The following is an 18,941-nucleotide window of genomic DNA, read 5'->3' on the forward strand; positions in this document are numbered from 1 at the left end:
TTGTAAAATTAGAACAATTTGAAAAAAAAAGTATAATGCAAATGTAAAGTACCCGTATAACATTCAGAATGTGTTTGGACAATGGCTCCAGTGTGTAACAGCCTGGTATATTCTGCCAGGTAGTCACATGAAAACAGAAAGTTAAGGTTGCTCTTCCATTTTGACCTTATTTGGAATCGTTACAGAAATCTCGCAATAATCTCCCACTGCGGTGATGTGAACGGATGAGATGACTGCTCGTTGAATCAGTGTGTGTAAGTCACCACTATTGAAATGCATGTATATTGCCTCTTGATTTGGGTTTTTCCAGCAAGGTGTGTCTGATGACGTTGCCAGTCTGAAAACCCGCCCCTCTCACTGATAACAATACTGTACACACAAGCCAACTTCACGAATCCAAATAAAGTTGTGTTGCGTTTAGCGAAATGTTGGATAGAAGAGAGTAAAGACACCAAACAATTTGAATGACCTGCTTTTCCCACTACTGGAGTCATGGATTTTAACAGTGTGCTGCAACTGCAGATCATCCTCGGTAAGCTTGGACATGTTCATTTGATTGCACGAAAATAATATTGATAATTATTTGCAAAAACGTGTTGCGGGGTTTAGTTATTTTCTTATATACTGTAATGACTGAAGAACCAGTTACTGTTATGAAGAAAAAATACTCTTTGGTAATCTTCCAACTGAAACAAAATGTGTGTTTACTGAGATAAATATATATCAGCGAGGGGGCAGGGGGTTTTGCTAGTTTGGACCAAATTTATAATCTGAGACACAAGTCCCATGAGAAATAGACAATGTGTTATTATTTCGACTTGGTTGGCTAGTACAGTCCAATCCAGTGTTCGTTGCAAACTGTGCAACCTGAAATCTAACTTGCGTTAATGCAGCGCATTTAAAGTTGTGTTCACGCTGCAGGAGTTTATCCTGCTTTTAAAAAGGACACAGTGAGTGATAGAGTGCTAGATTTAAAAAAAAAAACGAAAAAAAAAACGAGTTAACCCTTAGGTACCCACACATTACGGATAACTCGTAGCTGTATTTGTAGACACAGAATATGTGGTTTCGTTGCAAATGAACTCTGCGAGGCTTGCGGCATCAGTATAAACGAACATGGTATGTTATTTAGAAAATGTATACAGCGACCACATTTCAGAAGCTGAATAAAAGGTTTTATGTTTGAGACTTAAATAAAATACTAAATTATATGTAAAACACCATGCAAAATGTGTAACGTGGAAAAGCAGAGAGTATAGTTTGGTTGCCCCACCATCTCGCACTTGCAACGTTTAACCTGAATGTGAGAGCAGACGGAATGGGATTATTAAACTGTGCTGATTGTGACTTGAAATGCTTTCAAATGCTAGATGCAAATACAAGCTAAAGTTGTTACAGATGCCTACTAAAACGTGAAGTTGTATTTGTTGCTGTTGTTATTATTATTATTATTATTATTATTATTATTATTATTATATTATTATTATTATTATTTGCGTTGCACACAACTGGCACTGCCACACCCATCGGATTATGGCAAATCCAATAGAAATGTTGAACCACAGCATCATGTGACGTGTCTCATCAACCTAAACATACTCTCCCACACAGCACCAGTGATTCTCCAGAGGTGAGGCTCTGACACCCATTCTATTGTACACAGTGTATAAACTCTGTGGTTTTAATTGGCTGTGATTGTGAATATGAAATCAAGCCACTCGAACGGAACATTGTCAAAATAGGCAAATTAGTGATTGTCTAATGGAACTGATAACTTTAATAGGCCACATCATGCAATTAATTAAAAATAGTAAGGGGAAAGGAACACACAGCCACAAATGGTGAAATGGATGAGACTTTTTAGAAGTTGTTTAAGATGCCTAATTAGAGCACAAAGTGGTCTAACATTTTCATACGTGTTTCTATATCAGTGATTACTCATTGAAAATGGAATCCTTCCACCCTGCAGTTATCATGCAAGCAGGTATATAAACGATACAAAGGACACCTCTTGAGGTGTTGTAATAGATGTGCACACCGCTGTAAATGCGAGTAGAGATTGAAGCTGAGCCGTTTTAACAGATTGTATACATTAAGAAGCAGTATAAAAATTAAAGAGCTGGATCCTACCCCACATGATCCGAAGCAGTATCCCTGGCTCATGGGATTCAAACTTCATGCACTCAAGCACCCTTCTCCATGTATAGAGTTACACAACACCATGTAGGGTTTACTACAGCACAGTGCTTTACTGTTGTAATACTGTGTAACTCCAGTGCATCCCCTACTGGTCAGGTGTGCACAGAGCTGCCAGGCTGAGCCTCCTCTCCAGGGCTCAGTCTCTTTGCAGTGGATTGAAAGTGGATTGCAATGGTAAAGGTGACAGTCAATGTGAGTAGAAAGCTTGGGTAAAGCAGTTTAAAATCCTAAACTCTTAATTTCTGGAACTAATCTCACGTATATAGATATAGATATAGATTTAGATATAGATGTGGAAAAAACAGTAAAAAAAAAAGAAAAAGGTTTTGAATAAACACTGTTGCAAAGTTAGAAATCAAACCCAAGTTTGCAGGGGTCACTTTATCCATATAGGGGTAAGGGAATTCAGTACCAGTCTGGTAGTAAGCCAGGCCAAAATGATTGGCCTTTTGGAATGTGACCAGGTCACAAGGGTTAGAGAGAGTGCCCTGGCATCTTTAACAGGAACTAATTTCAAGTGTAAAAAGACAGCATAATGCCACATCATGGTTTGCATTCAGGGCCAGCAGAGAATATACAGTAGAGAATGTGCTGTAGAGAATGTGAGAATGTGCTGTAGAGAATATGCTGTAGAGAATGTGAGAATGTGCTGTAGAGAATGTGAGAATATACTGTAGAGAATGTGCTATAGAGAATGTGAGAATACACTGTAGAGAATGTGAGAATATGCTGTAGAGAGTGTGCTGTATAGAATATGCTGTAGAGAATGTGCTGTATAGAATATGCTGTAGAGAATGTGAGAATATGCTGTACAGAGTGTGAGAATATATTGTAGAGTGTGCTATAGAGAATGTGAGCATATGCCATAGAGAATGTGATAATATACAGTAGATAATGTGCTGTAGAGAATGTGAGAATATGCTGTAAAGAATGTGCTGTAGAGAATGTGAGAATGTGCTGTAAAGAATGTACTATAGAGAATGTGCTGTAGAGAATGTGCTATACAGAATGTGAGAATGTACTGTAGAGAATGTGCTGTAGAGAATATGTTGTAGAGAATGTGCTGTAGAGAGTGTGAGAATATGCTGTATATAATGTGCTGTAGAGAATGTGAGTGTGCTGTAGAGAATGTACTGTAGAGAATGTACTGTAGAGAATGTACTGTAGAGCATGTGCTGTAGAGAATGTGAGAATGTACTGTAGAGAGTGCACTATAGAGAATCTGATAATGTACTGTAGAGAATGTGCTGTAGAGAATGCATTAAAGAGAATGTGAGAATGTGCTGTAGATAATGTACTGTAGAGAATGTGCTGTAGAGAATGCACTATAGAGAATGTGAGAATGTACTGTAGAGAATGTGCTGTAGAGAATGCACTATAGAGAATGTGAGAATGTACTGTAGAGAATGTGCTGTAGAGAATGTACTGTAGAGAATGTGCTGTAGAGAATGTAAAGAGAATGTGAGATGTGCTGTAGAGAATGCTGTAGAGAATGTGCTGTAGAGAATGCATTAAAGAGAATGTGAGAATGTACTGTAGAGAATGTGCTGTAGAGAATGCATTAAAGAGAATGTGAGAATGTACTGTAGAGAATGTGCTGTAGAGAATGTGAGATTGTACTGTAGAGAATGTGCTGTAGAGAATGTACTATAGAGAATGAGAATGTGCTGTAGAGAATGTGAGAATGTGCTGTAGAGAATGATTGTACTGTAGAGAATGTGAGAAGAGAATGTAGTAAAGAGAATGTGCTGAGAATGTACTGTAGAGAATAGAGAATGCTGTAGAGAATGCACTGTAGAGAATGTGAGAATGTACTGTGTGTACTGTAGAGAATGTACTGTAGAGAATGTGTACTGTAGAGAATGTGCTGTAGAGAATGTACTGTAGAGAATGTGAGAATGTGCTGTAGAGAATGTGAGAATGTACTGTAGAGAATGTGCTGTAGAGAATGCATTAAAGAGAATGTGAGAATGTACTGTAGAGAATGTGCTGTAGAGAATGCACTATAGAGAATGTACTGTAGAGAACTGTAGAGAATGTACTGTAGAGAATGTGAGAATGTGCTGTAGAGAATGTGAGTGTACTGTAGAGAATGTGCTGTAGAGAATGCACTATAGAGAATGTGAGAATGTACTGTAGAGAATGTGCTGTAGAGAATGTGAGAATGTGCTGTAGAGAATGTGCTGTAGAGAATGTGAGAATGTACTGTAGAGAATGTGCTGTAGAGAACTGTAGAGAATGTGCTGTAGAGAATGTGCTGTAGAGAATGTGAGAATGTGCTGTATGTGAGAATGTGCTGTAGAGAATGTGCTGTAGAGAATGTGAGAATGTACTGTAGAGAATGTGCTGTAGAGAATGTGAGAATGTGCTGTAGAGAATGTGCTGTAGAGAATGTGAGAATGTGCTGTAGAGAATGTGCTGTAGAGAATGTGCTGTAGAGAATGTGAGAATGTACTGTAGAGAATGTGCTGTAGAGAATGTGAGAATGTGCTGTAGAGAATGTGAGAACTGTAGAGAATGTAGAGAATGTGCTGTAGAGAATGTGAGAATGTGCTGTAGAGAAATGTAGAGAATGTGCTGTAGAGAATGTGAGAATGTGCTGTAGAGAATGTACTGTAGAGAATGTGCTGTAGAGAATGTGCTGTAGAGAATGTGAGAATGTGCTGTAGAGAATGTGAGAATGTGCTGTAGATAATGTACTGTAGAGAATGTGCTGTAGAGAATGTGAGAATGTGCTGTAGATAATGTACTGTAGAGAATGTGCTGTAGAGAATGTGAGAATGTGCTGTAGATAATGTGCTGTAGAGAATGTGCTGTAGAGAATGTGAGAATGTACTGTAGAGAGTGCACTATAGAGAATCTGATAATGTACTGTAGAGAATGTGCTGTAGAGAATGCATTAAAGAGAATGTGAGAATGTACTGTAGAGAATGTGCTGTAGAGAATGCACTATAGAGAATGTGAGAATGTACTGTAGAGAATGTGCTGTAGAGAATGCACTATAGAGAATGTGAGAATGTACTGTAGAGAATGTGCTGTAGAGAATGTGAGAATGTGCTGTAGAGAATGTACTGTAGAGAATGTGAGAATGTGCTGTAGAGAATGTGCTGTTCCTCCTCTAGGTCACCATAACCACTTCTTGCTGCACCTCAATTGGATTTGGGGTCTCCCAACCAAATAATCTTTGCTTAACGCTGAAGAGCTGCCACTTTTATAAATAAAACAATGGTCTCACAGGTTCTTTTCCTGTTACGAGAACAGTAAATAACAAGATAGACTGCTGGTGTGTGTGGCTGCAAGCTATACAACTCCCCAGGGAACCTTGAGAGTTCTGTGTCGTGCCTTCAAGTCCTGGTACTGAAAACAAACGATGAGAAGAAGTTTATTCTCCTGTGTGTCTTCCACAGTACTGAATGCCTTTACAAACCAAGACATGTTGTTGGAACAAAAAAGAACATGTGTAATTGCGACTGCGTTATTTTGAATGTCTGCCAATTCTGTATGCATAAATATAAACACAGTTTAGACCAAATCCACAATACTGAGCTGACTTTTAGTGTTTAGCATTATATAGAGAACCTCTTGTCCAACTATGATACAAGTTGCTACGATTATTAATTATTAAGTGGATCATAATCTCAGGGTGTAAGAGGCTAGCTGTCTCTGTCCCAATTCCGTATGAACAAACTGTATATCCTGATAACTGCGTGTCTAATTGTGACGCCCTTAGCACAAGACAGTCAGTATAGAGCTAGGGGTCTGTGGAGTCTGTCTGTCTATCCAACGGTCTGCATGGCATGCTTACATTTTTGCTGTTGTAATGAAATTAGTAAAGGATCTATGGAGGAACACTGTTTGTCTAGTTGTATGTTAAATACTTTGTACATGTACACACAGTGTAGGTCACAGGGATCAGCTTTTTCTTGTTAATGATGTCTATAATTTTGAATTTACAGATCTGGTATAGATAGGACCAGCGACAACTTTTCTTTGTAATTCAGTCTTATACAGAAGAGGTGAGGTGCAAATGTACTTTTGAATCCAGAGGTACTGTAGCTGCCTTTGTCCGGTTCTGTATTTCTATGTGTTCCGTTTTGCTGACAATAAAGCCTCAATTGCTGTAAGTCTGTCATGTTGTTGTGATGTGAAATGTGTTTTTTGTGACTACCCTGGATCCTACTTTTTTGAGATGAAGCAGAGGCGATGTTTCGTTTTTTATCATGGTGTAATAGAAATAAGTAAGTGGTCAATGTAGAAGTCACTAATAACACTATGTAACACAATTTTTGTTCCTGGGTAGTAAGTGTTATTTCCTAATTGCTTATGCCTCAAAAGTATAGAAAATGGCTATTATTCCCCACAAACTTTGCTTTTGTGACCAGGACAGTGATATTTCAAAATATCACTATTTCCAATGGGAAAATGGGCAAAGGTAAATACAGTATAATTGTAAATCTCGAAAAACTACTCACTTCTAAATCTTCTGTAGTCATCTTTGTATTACTTTAGTATAAATACATGTTAATTTGGATTCATATGTTGTTTTTTTCTGACTTTATGTGAACGAAAAGACACACATTTTCCCATTGGAAATAGTGATTTTTTGAAATATCACTGTCCTGGTCACAAAAGCAAAGTCTGTGGGGAATAATAGCCATTTTTATACTTTTGAGGCATAAGCAATTAGGAAATAACACTTACTACCCAGGAACAAATTTTTTTTTTTTTTTTTTTTTTTTTTTTTTGTTGCACAGTGTAATGGATGGTAAAGGTGCACAGGTGCACTCTGAATTGCTCAAATGGATGTGAAAACTTTTGATCCAGCTCAAAGGTCACAAAGCAGAGTCAGCCATGTGGAACTGCGTTGTTGGGTGAACAGACAGGGCCGTTAAGAGCCAATGGGAAAGCTTCACACTGGCAGGGCAGTGCTGTCATATGCATTCACTTCATTTAAAGGCCTTCTTTGTTAATGTCAGTGCCAGCCCTCCAGGTCGCTGTGGTTACAGTGTGGAGATGCAGACTAGGCATGGAGAGCGTTTCAATTGCAGTGGCCTGGCAGTTGAACACCAGCAGACGTTTTACAAAGCAGTTAGTAGAGAAGCATCAGGAGAATGTCAATTCCAAGCAACTAGACCCCCTTCTTGGGAAAGTAATAACCAATGTGAAATGGGAGGAAAAACGGTGTATATTAAGGACCTAGAGCAGCGAAAATACAGACCGCTTGCTGTGTATTTATGTATCCCATGTATGTTTAAACGCCTGGGGTAAGAACATGTTGTTTCAAGAAACAAAGTAATCCCCAGACAGTCTCCTGCCAACTCAATTTCAGGTTTTAGATATATATATATATATGATATATATATATATTGAATATATATATATATATATATATATATATATATATATTATACGTACTAATCACACTTAATATTATTCATGTACACAGCATTAAAGCTGTGTTTGCTTCTATGTTAATATTCCACAATTTCAAACAAACATCTACAAATTTTGTCTCTGGAGTATTTAGTTTAAGGACTGTTTTTAGGAATGTTTTGTTAAAGTGTTTTTTTTTTTATTTTTATTTTTTTAAACGCATGTTCTTTAATTAAATCCAGCTTAATTTGGTTTGACTTGCGTTTATTATTTTATTCATTGTCCAAAGTGCTGCTTAAACTGATGTAATATGTTTATCAACATTCCTTAAATCAGTTCTGAAGGTTTTGTAAATAAATTCTCCACACTTTTCAAATATTTAATCCAGTCTTTTTTGCTTCCAGTCTGGTACAATTATGGTATTTTTTTCTCCTTTAAAAAACAGTACAAAACATGCACAGTGAAGTTCTGTTTCAGACCCTGTCCTGTAAAAATGCACAGTTTCACTGAAACACTGTTTTATCTCCTACCGGTATCGGAAGTGGCATTCCTCCGACAGCATGCCACTGAGGATAATGTCCAGTTTATTACTGGAAATACAACAACATGGCAGTTCATAACATGACAAGTTTCCCATGCCTCATGTGACAGGAAAATGGCATGACTAGATATCATACTGCTGTACTTTCTGCATAAAAAAAAGCTTCTTCCAAGGAGTAAAGGCCCTATATTTAACCTTGGGCAGCTACAGTAATGATCATCATGCTTGTCATTGGTATTCATGTAGTGTTTATCATTCAAACAGTACATACAGAACGGCTCTTATTGCAGTTACTCAAACCATTATGAAAATGAAATCCAAAGTAGATGGTCTATTCGATAAAGACTCTTTGGCTGTATGTTCCATCCATCTGTGACAGGCAACTGGAATTGAAGAGCAGCTCCTGGAGGCAAGTAAAGGTACTTTAACACAGACTGATCAAACAAGCAAGCCAGCAAGCAAACACGCAGACAAGCAAGCAAGCAGACAAACAAACAAGCAAACAAATAAACAAACGACAAGCAAGCAAACAAACAAGCAAGCAAACAAATTAACAAACGACAAGCAAACAAACAAACAAGCAAACAAGCAAACAAACAAGCAAGCCAAAAAAAAAAAAAAAAAAAAAAAAACCCTAACCAGGATAGTAGGGGAAATGAAACCTCCGGGAATCCGTGGCTAGACGGACCGCCCTTCCTCGGGGCAGTTAGCGAAAGGTCTTATTGTGGTTGCAGAGAGAATTATATACAGTATTGTTAATGACAGCATCCAGTCTTTTCTTGAAGGATTCGATAGTGTCTGCTTCAACAACTCTGTCCAGCAGCCTGTTCCAATGGTTCACCGTCCTTTCTGTGAAAAAGCACCTCCCCTCGGTTCTGAATATGACCTTCTTCAGCTTCTACATGTGGCCCCTGGTTCTGTTCTCTGACCTGTGATAAATAATTCCCAGCAGATATTTTGTTAAACCCCTTGACCATTTGAAATACCTCTATTAAGTCACCTCTGACTTTCTAGGCTGTACAGATTCAGCTCTTTCAGACTATCTTCAAATGACATGCCCTTCAATCCTGGAATTAATCATGTTACTCTCCTCTGTACTCTTTCCAATGCCTCTATATCTTTCTTTTGATATGGGGACCACACCTGGACAGATTATTCTAGGTGTGGTCATAGCAGTGCATTAAATAATTAATATAACTTTTCTCTAGATTATAATTCAACTGTCTTGGTTGTATAACCTAACATTCTATTTGCCTTTTTTATAGCTTCTCCACACTGTCTCAGTCTCATTGTACACGTGAAGCAGCAATTGTATAGAACATTGCGCGAGCAGTTGAGAGCAGGCATGGCATTTACTTGGAGACAGCAGTGAACCTCGCAACTCAATTACCCTATCGGTGAAGCAGCAATTGTATAGAACATTGCGCGAGCAGTTCGGTTCAGAATCTGTTCTGTCTCTGCAGTTACTTACAATTTCATTAAAATAATGTATCCTTGTATCCTTAGTGAATCAAGAGTCTCTTACAACAGGGAAAGTTGTGACAAGGTTAGAGCTACCCGAATGGACTATTCTCCCATAACAAGAGCTTACAATAAACTCTGCGAGATATGCGATATGCAAAAGCAAGTAAACTGAAGCATACAGCTCTGGCCTTGCATCAAACCGCAGAATTAACAAATTATGCATCATAAAGTCAAATGAAACCTGCCAAATAGTGTTTCGTTAACATACTGAATTACATACAGCTTTGTAGTTTTCCATATACTGTACTTAACAGAAATGGAAAAATCTGAGAGCCCACAATGAATGAAGCATGGGCATGCTTGGAGATTTGCTTTACCCTATATGTTTTGGTACAACTGGTTAGACTGATTTGCTATAGAAAGTATAAACTGTTGTGGTACTGTATTTGTTGTCAGCTTGGTGTCAGGCTGTATAGCATCCAGGCTTTGTATTCTAGTCTTTATTGAGCTCAATAAGAAGAAGATTCGAGTTGCCTGTGCACAGTTTATGTTAGGTTTCTTAGTCCCTGCAGGGTATGCATTTCAGAGAGAGGACAGACTGATGTGTTCATATTTTACATACTGAAATACTGTATATATGAGAAACTAGACTCTTTTGGTACTTCAGGCTATGTTTTTTTGCCATTCTTTCATACAGACTATGGGCAGTATTTGTTGACTCTATTATATTTGAAACTTTTCCTAAATGTCTACTTACATGCTACAAAATAGTTTGTGCCTCTCAGCCTTGTGCACCGATCATTGTGTTCTAATATACTTACACACTGCTGTACCTTGTGCATTGATCATTGTGTTTTAATACACATGCACACTGCTGTACCTTGTGCATTGATCATTGTGTTCTAATACACGTGCACACTGCTGTACCTTGTGCACTGATCATTGTGTTCTAATACACGTGCACACTGCTGGACTTGTGCACTGATCATTGTGTTCTAATACATGTGCACTCTGCTGTACCTTGTGCACTGATCATTGCTATGCTTGAGAAAAGAGCATGCAGTGGTGCTGTCCCCGTGGCAGAAACGTCACTTGTTTTGCCTCCATGAATGAACCCAGCCCACTGAGCAAACAGACTGTGTCTGATGAAGGGAAAGCATCCTGATTTTGAGCTGATTGCAAAACTCTAGAGGTTTAACATTTGGATAATGTTTAAGTGTTTAAACTTTTAACTTTTAACACCCCTAGTAAGAAACAGTAACAACATAAAGCCAATGTTTTGTGGCATTTAAAACTGTAAATGAACAGCTGCCAGTACTTTTTAACAGTTGCATTTAAAAAAATCATATACACCCACCCTTCGTTATATCGCCCCTTGCTGTACTGCGGCTTCGGATATGTCACGGTCCTGGAGTTGGCTCCCCATTTTTACAGTCTAACTGCGCATGCCTTAGCTGCGATAAACATAGGCAAATTCACTTAGAATCACTGTTAGTTTTATTACAACAAATGAGATTGCGGATTGCGTAGAGGATTTATGTTGGACTCTGACGCCCCTGATAAAATGAGAGAATGGTTGTATGGTATTTTTTATTACCCTCGATATATAATGGATTTATATTGGACCCTGACACCCGCAATATATGAAGTGGGTGGTGTATTGTATTTAGAGAATTAACAAGGTCACACAACAATTGAAAATCTATTAAATCGTTCACCATGCAATTCTTGATCTATGGTTGAAATGGAAACCCCAGTCCCACTTGCAGCCAGTTCTCTTTGAATATCTTTGGCAGTCAATCTCTGATTGTTATTAACCATCCTTGCAATTCTTCTACTTGTTCTTGGTGAAAGAACCTTCTTTCTTCCAGACCGAGGATCATTGTGACTGTACCATGTGTCTTATACTTCTTGATAATAGAAACAGTAGTTGAAAGTGGGATACTCAAATGCTTTGAAATCTTCTTGTATCTTTCTCCAGCTTTATGACAAAAAATATTTTTCTTCCTAAGATTTTCATGTTTTTACTTTTTCCCATATTAACTTATTGGTAATGACAGCAATCCTCCTATGTCTAACCCTTTTATACTAAGAATGTTCACCTACAATCCAGCATTTTCTGGAATTAGGTTCTGCATTATCATGTTGAAATTTCTAGCACCTTGTAGACAATACTATCATAGCATCAAAGGGTATGAATACTTTTGAATTAGCATTTTTTGAATTTTTCTTGTAACTTTTTATTTCCTCATCCACAAAAGCAAAACTTTTGCTACAAAAGATTATTCCTGAAATTCTTTGTTTTCGAGAAATTTAAATATAAATTAAATTTAATATTTATAAATGATCTATACATATATATATATATATATATATATATATATATATATATATATATATATAATTTATTTATTTAATTATTTATAAACACACACACACACACACACACACACACACACACACACACACACACACACACACACACACCTGTGTAAATGTGACCATGTGATTGGAAGGTAAATCTTTGCAACCACCTCCAAAAGTCATGCAAAGATTGGGCGAGCTCCCCCTTTCATGTTAAGCTTCAACCAATAGTACTCCGACCAGGGCATTTTAAAGCTGCCTCTCTCTGCAGTCTGTGCCACGTGTCGGAGTTCTCACGTGTCGGAGTTCTAACATGTTAGAGTTCTCCTACTCTTCTGCATTCTCCATCTCACGTTGAACACAGCAAGCATTAACCAAGGGTGTCTCTGTCGGGGGAGTATGGGAGACCTGGACGCCGTCCAAGAAATAAATGTCAAATCTGATGTTTCTCATTCTGGCATCATAGGTTACCCCTCATTTCTAGTTATGTTTGCAAGAAAAAAAAAGCCTTCACAATACCTGCTTACCACACAGCTCTCTGAAAGCTACCAGCCAGGTAGTCAAATTTTGGTATGAACCTTTCCTCTCCATGGCCTCCTTCAGCTGGAATGTACTGTCTGATAAGCTGAAGTTATAATAGAAAACGTGTGTTTGAGTTATTAATTGAGTTTTGGTTGCATTTGTCTTGCGGATGGATCTCGATGGGCAGTTCTAATACTCAAGCTCTGCATTTCATACTGTCTCACTTGTTAGAGTCAAAATTTAGCTAAAAAAATAAATAAATAATGCGGAAGCTTTTGGAAGTTGATAATACATGCTTGAGGCACAAGCATTCCTTTTGGGTAACATGATAATAGCTGCACCTTGCTAGCCAAAGCATGAGTCTGAAGCATGAATTGACAGGAACTGATAAATGAGCAGCATACAGCTGCTGCAGTTCAGCTAGATTATAGCTGGAGCAGCTAATGTGGGGCGTGATTCAAAAAACGTTGAGAATCTCTGATCTAAAGAAGTGAACATTGCCCTTGCAGTATGCCATTCTTTACCCCAAAATAATGCAAGTGTGCTGAGGGGTCCTGTTGGTGCAGATGCTTGCGTCTCATCATACTGTAGACATGGAAGGGATGTATGTGCCGATGTACTTGATCAGAGTAGTCAATTCAATATTAACTACTTGATTATAAGTATACATGTAATAAATGGGATTGTCTGGTTTTTGCATACTAAAGACACAATAACTACATTTTGTTGTCTCTTTTCCACAGCTTGCATTCTTCGGATTTCAGAAGCTTTTAATGTTGGAATATCAGGAGCCAAGGTATTCACAGGACCTGCCTCTGAGCAGTTTGGGTACACAGTGCAACAGTTTACAAGTGCCAGCAGCAAATGGTAAGAGTGTTGTCTTCAATGCAAAAAGGAGCTTCTTTGTGAAACTTTAAACTGAATGCATTCTTATTTTCAAGTTGTCAGTATTGTTTACACTTTTCAATACTTGGGATAATTTACGGTACATTTTGTATTTCTTATTCCCTTTCCATATTTAGCTATTATATTCATTTCTGATTTTTCCTATTTGAAAATGTAAAGTAATTGTCTTACAGGATGTGAAGCAGCCACACACCTCATCCACCTGCTGGTTGGCTGTGCTCCTGCGTTGTTCTTTAATTAAAATGATTAAGTCACTGCTCAGCTATGTGTGTGGGCAGGAAGCATTTAATCATAGTTGTTTAAACAATGCTGTTTAGTTGTTTCACATTGTGTAAATGAATGTGAAGCAATAACACTTAAAAGCCCAGGCAATTCCAAAGGAGGCTATGGTACATGTACTCTGCAGTGAGTGTTCATTCCACAACAGCATACAGTGCATATGAGTTATGAGAAACACACCATTCCATAAAGAAGAATGATGATCCCACAGTCTGGTTCAATCTGCCCCCACCACTTATGCAACTGCTTATATTTGCATTGTTATGGAAACCCACAGTGTGACACAGCTGCCTTATTGTGGTCACATGGCTTTTGGTTTCGAGATGATAAAAGCCAGACTCTTTCAGCTGGTTTCACAGCCACCGGTTAGCACTGGTCTTGAACTACCTTACCTAAACTAACATTAAGTCTTCTAGATTAGTGTTAATTGGGATCTGTGAAACCAGCCATTTAGAATGTAGCTTTATATTCGTTATACATATTAATCTAATTCTCTCAGTAAAATTCTGGGTATCATAACCCTTTTGCAGCAGTAGTTTTACAAAGCTGGTGTCAGAGACAATTTGAGGTAGTGATTTCTTTTTTATTTTCAGGGTGTGGCAAAGTGCCCGACCCTGTGTGTATTTTGTGTTGTATGTTGTGTGTTAATGTTGGTGTATAGTCATTGGTACACAGGATATAAACAGGTCAGTGTAACACTTGTGTTTAAAATGTATATTTGTATTTAGGCACGAGGATTGCATAGCACTTCACGTGCAAGTAAAAAGTAATAATATGTGAGCACAGAGAATTGCACTTTATTAATTCACATGCAGTTGTACCAAGACTCCAATTGAATGATTGATTAGCAATCGAGTCTCGGTACAGCTGCATAAAAGCTGCATGTATTCACTCACTCAGGGTTGTGTGTTCGGTGAGTGGAGAACGGGATTGGAGACGAAGGTAATCATAATAATAATAATAATAATAGTAGTTAAAATTTCAGCTCACCATGTTTGTTTAGTGTTAATCCGTTTTGTTTCATCTCTTTGTTTTGGCTACCAGTGCCGTGTCCTGTGTTTTGTTTGTCTTGCAACCTTTTATTTTCTGTCTGTCTTTGCACGATTAAATGCTGAGCAAGACGATTCGCTCAGCTTCACCAAACTCCACCTCTGTTGTTTATTTTCTGGTTCTTGGTTTCTGGTGTGACGTCACCCTCTGCAGCTGCTGTCGACAGAACACGTGTATTAAATCTTCACCTGAATCTATAGTTACGTGGGTAAGCCAGAGACCAGAAACCAGGAACCAGGAAATAAACAACAGAGATGGAGTTTGGTGAAGCTGAGCGAATGGTCTCGCCCAGCATTTAATAGTGCACAGACAGACAGAATAAAAGGTTGTAAGACAAACAAGACACAGGACACGGCACTAATAGCCAAAACAAAAAAGGCAAACAAAATGGACTATACAGACAAAACACGGTGAGCTTCTATTTTAACTATTATTATTATTATTACAATTTCCTCCGTCTCCAATCCCATTCTCCACTCACTGAACACACAACCCCAAGTGAGTGAAAACATGCAGCTTTTGTGCAACTGTGCCAAGACTCGATTGCTAATCAATCATTCAATTGGAGTCTCGGTACAACTGCATGTGAATTGATAAAGTGCAATTCCCTGTGCTCGCATATTATTACTTTTTACTTGCACATGAAGTGCTGTGCAATCCTCGTGCCTAAATACAAATATACATTTTAAACACTGTTGTTACACAGACCCGTTTATATCGGTGTACCAGTGACTATACACCAACATTAACACACAACATACAACACAAAATACACACAGGGGCGGGCACTTTGCCACATAGGGTTATAAACATGTTCTATACAGTTAACCTCCCACCCTATTTCACAAGCTGTTCTCAACTGGTACAATGTCCCCAGTAAAGTGAACTTCTTCCACGTCGCAGTCCTCATTTGACTTCAGGTACACTTTTCATTAAGAGATGCCATTCCCCTTGCATTGCATGCCTGGGGGGTGTCTGCTTGTCTTTCTAGTGTAATTATTGCTCCACCTCATTTGATGTGGTAAAACCCTTACATACACCTGGGATTATGTGAGTAATAAGGAAGCAAGTGTAGGCAGGTTTCTTGTTTCTTCTCACCAGAAGCATCTATAAGAACACCACACACTAAAACCTGCCTAAGAACATAATACCACACGAAAGAAAATGGCTTTGTTGGTTTGTTTAAATCCAAGACAATGTGATCGTAGTTCTGAAGCAGACTGTGTTCTACAAACATTGAGTCCTCAAGGTGTCCTGAAGTAGACTTTGCTGTCCAAACAGGGAGACCTCGAGGTGCCCTGAAGCAGACTGTTAGGTTGAAAAATTACACAAATAGTGTAAACTGTATTGAATAATTTTAGTACACAAAAAACCTACAGAAAAATAGCTTTGCCCTTAGCTGCTTGCAAGCAGAGTGGTGCTAGATATAGAAGGTTCTTTTTGGCAGTCTGCAGTTTTGAATCCAGTGTCTTTCTATGATCTAAGTCAGTCGTATTGAGCATTCCACAGATTAAGGGAGCTGTGTCTAGTATTAGTTATTATCATGTAAGTAGCAACTTTCTTTGGGAGAAAACAAACTTCATGCGGTGAATTTGGAGAAATGCTTACAATGGTGTTTCATATTAATCAAAACAATAGTCTTGGCAAGAAAACAGGGTGTCTGAATCCTGCTTGAGCAGCCAACTTTTTGAAACAGAGAGAGGTCAGGCATAGTCAGAGAATGTCACAGTTAAATAAGGCTGTTATACTTAACATGTTTATTATAGCTTGAATTTAAATGCAACTAACTGAACTGACCACTGTACCACATTCAAAGGCAGTCTTTGTCTCATACTTTGTTAACACACATTTGTATATGAAGTTAAACTGGCCCATTGGCAACACATTGAAGAGGTAACGTAACATATGGCTAAGAGGGTGTGGAAGGGGTGTGGGTAATTCACTGACCAGGAGACAGACAGGTGTAATTGAAAACACCCCGCAGGTGCCCAGTTTTATTTCAGGGGCGCGTTGGGTTTCTTTAGCCCACAGAGGGCGCTGTTGGTCCGTGGTCTGCATACCAACTATGGTAAACAGAACCACGGGAATACCAAGCAAGGGTAAACAGTTCAGGCGCACTCGCAGGTGCTTCAAAACAATACTGCAAAAATCGAAGGCACAAAGAAACAGGAAAAATAAAACAGTAACAAAACTACAAAGAAAAGGTGCTGCACTCTGCAGCAATATCCCAGTCACTGCTGCCCGTGCGACCCGGATACCTAGCCTGCTCAGCTATCCTTATTCAGGGATCTGCCCAAGGGTTCCCCTCCCTCACTGTCTCGCTCTGAACCTCCGTTCCGTTCCGTTCGGTCGTGGACCAGCGTTTCAGCGCACTCTACGTGTTTAAAAGGGCAGATCTGAGGAAACAACAGAGCGTTAATTTATAGGGCTAACAATCTCCCAAGATGCGCCTCTCAGCCATTCAGAGAGGGGGAAAGTCCACACACAGACTTTCCCACCTCCCCGTGTCACTGCCATGACTCACAGGCGGTTGTTGGACGACTGCCGCCCTCTTCCTGCAGCCCGCGAACATGCCAGCAGAGTCAGCACAGATCTCTCCCTGTTACAGAGGGACATATATTTTTTAATCCAGCTTATTATAATCCAATAGAGCTGGTGTTACACATTAAAAACATCTCTCATATATATACACATATACTTGCATTATATTACAGCAAGGATTCTGTGAACTTTGGTCCACATGACTTTTTAGAAAAAGGAGGAATTTGAAAAAAGAGCGATGAAGTCATGTTCTAGTATTTTTTTTCAAGAAGTTATATCCAATCAGTTTTGAAAAAGGAGTTGACCAGATCATTCTAGAATGTACAATTAACTTAAAGATAAGAAATGTCAAGGGTGAGTGATGGGACTTCTGATGTATTCAATGGAGGCAAAATCCTATATAAGCCCAGAGAAAGACCCTGTTCGATATCGTGCGACTTGCTAACTACAAGTTGTGTGGTCCATGCTATGAGGATCTCTGAAAAACTGATTGCTGTTTTGGTCGATGTCAAGTCTCTGCCTTTTGAAGGCAGTTCTTATTTTTCAATATATCCTATACTACACTTCCATATCCTGGAAGGTAAGCATATATTTGAATTTAATATCTCTTTTATATTGATGCATTGCTATAAGGTATCGAAATTATGTTTTAGTAATTAAGATGAATATATATATATATATATATATATATATATATATATATATATATATATATATATATATATATATATATATATATATAAATATATATTTATTTATTTATTTATTGAATGTTCTAGAATTTAGCAGTGGACATTTTTAGCTTTTTCCATTTTATAGCCTAAGATCTAAATATATGATAACCATATTCGTATTACTTATATTGAAGTACTAATGCTGTTAAACCTGTAAAGGCACTGGAAACACCCAGGCTTCCTATTAGCAGGGATACAATGTAGCTTGTAACCACTCGATCCTTTTAAAGCATTTAAAAAACCAAAAAGAGCATTTGTACTGCTCTGATTCATTAAAACTTCAAATTAAATGAGTCTGTGTTTTTCTTGATTATTAAAAAGTAATCTGGATACATTGCAAGCCCAGTGCACGAACAAGGCCACTACAGGAGTTTAAGACATCTCTGTCCTCCTTTAACGTCTCCCCTGAGTTTAAGAGTGTGTTTAGAGCATATATATCAATAAAAAGAGTATGTCCGGAAATTCTTGACAGTGTCCTGAAGCAGACTGTGCTGGACGAACAAGGAGACCTTAAGGTGTCCTGAAGCAGACTGTGCTGTACAAACAGGGAGACCTGAAGGTGTCCTGAAGCAGACTGTACTGTACAAACAGGGAGACCTGAAGGTGTCCTGGAGCAGACTGTGCTGGACAAACAGGGAGACTTCAAGGTGTCCTGAAGCAGTCTGTGCTGTACAAACAGGGAGACCTCACCGAGAACCTTCTGCATTCCCAATGGATCGCAAAAACCCTTTGACTGGGCTGGGGTTCACTAGTGAAATGCCACTGCAGTACCTGTACTACGTTAATGGTGCAAATAGAAAAGTATAGGGCTTGGCTTGGAAATCTCAAAAACCTGCACAGTACTAAGGCCAGCAATGTGTTTAGATGTGTCCCCACATTCTTTCCCTCAATCTGGAAACTGGTGCCAGTAGATTGGCCATGCTACATTGATTTAATCAGGGCTGCCATGCACAAAGCAAGGGGAACTA

General features: G+C 38.5%; 1 protein-coding gene across 1 annotated transcript in view; it reads left to right on the forward strand.

The window, feature by feature from the left end:
• Positions 1-352: 352 nt before the first annotated feature.
• The window catches only part of itga2.2 (integrin, alpha 2 (CD49B, alpha 2 subunit of VLA-2 receptor), tandem duplicate 2), a 52,226-nt gene continuing 33,637 nt past the window's right edge, over positions 353-18,941 (forward strand). Inside the window, exons 1-2 of the mRNA XM_041247127.1 lie at positions 353-532; positions 13,207-13,330. Of these exons, the coding sequence (XP_041103061.1) occupies positions 493-532; positions 13,207-13,330 (164 nt within the window). The 5' untranslated portion in view covers positions 353-492. The remainder of the gene's footprint in view (positions 533-13,206; positions 13,331-18,941) is intronic.

Source organism: Polyodon spathula, chromosome 1, assembly GCF_017654505.1.
Source record: "Polyodon spathula isolate WHYD16114869_AA chromosome 1, ASM1765450v1, whole genome shotgun sequence".
NCBI classification, from domain to species: domain Eukaryota; kingdom Metazoa; phylum Chordata; class Actinopteri; order Acipenseriformes; family Polyodontidae; genus Polyodon; species Polyodon spathula.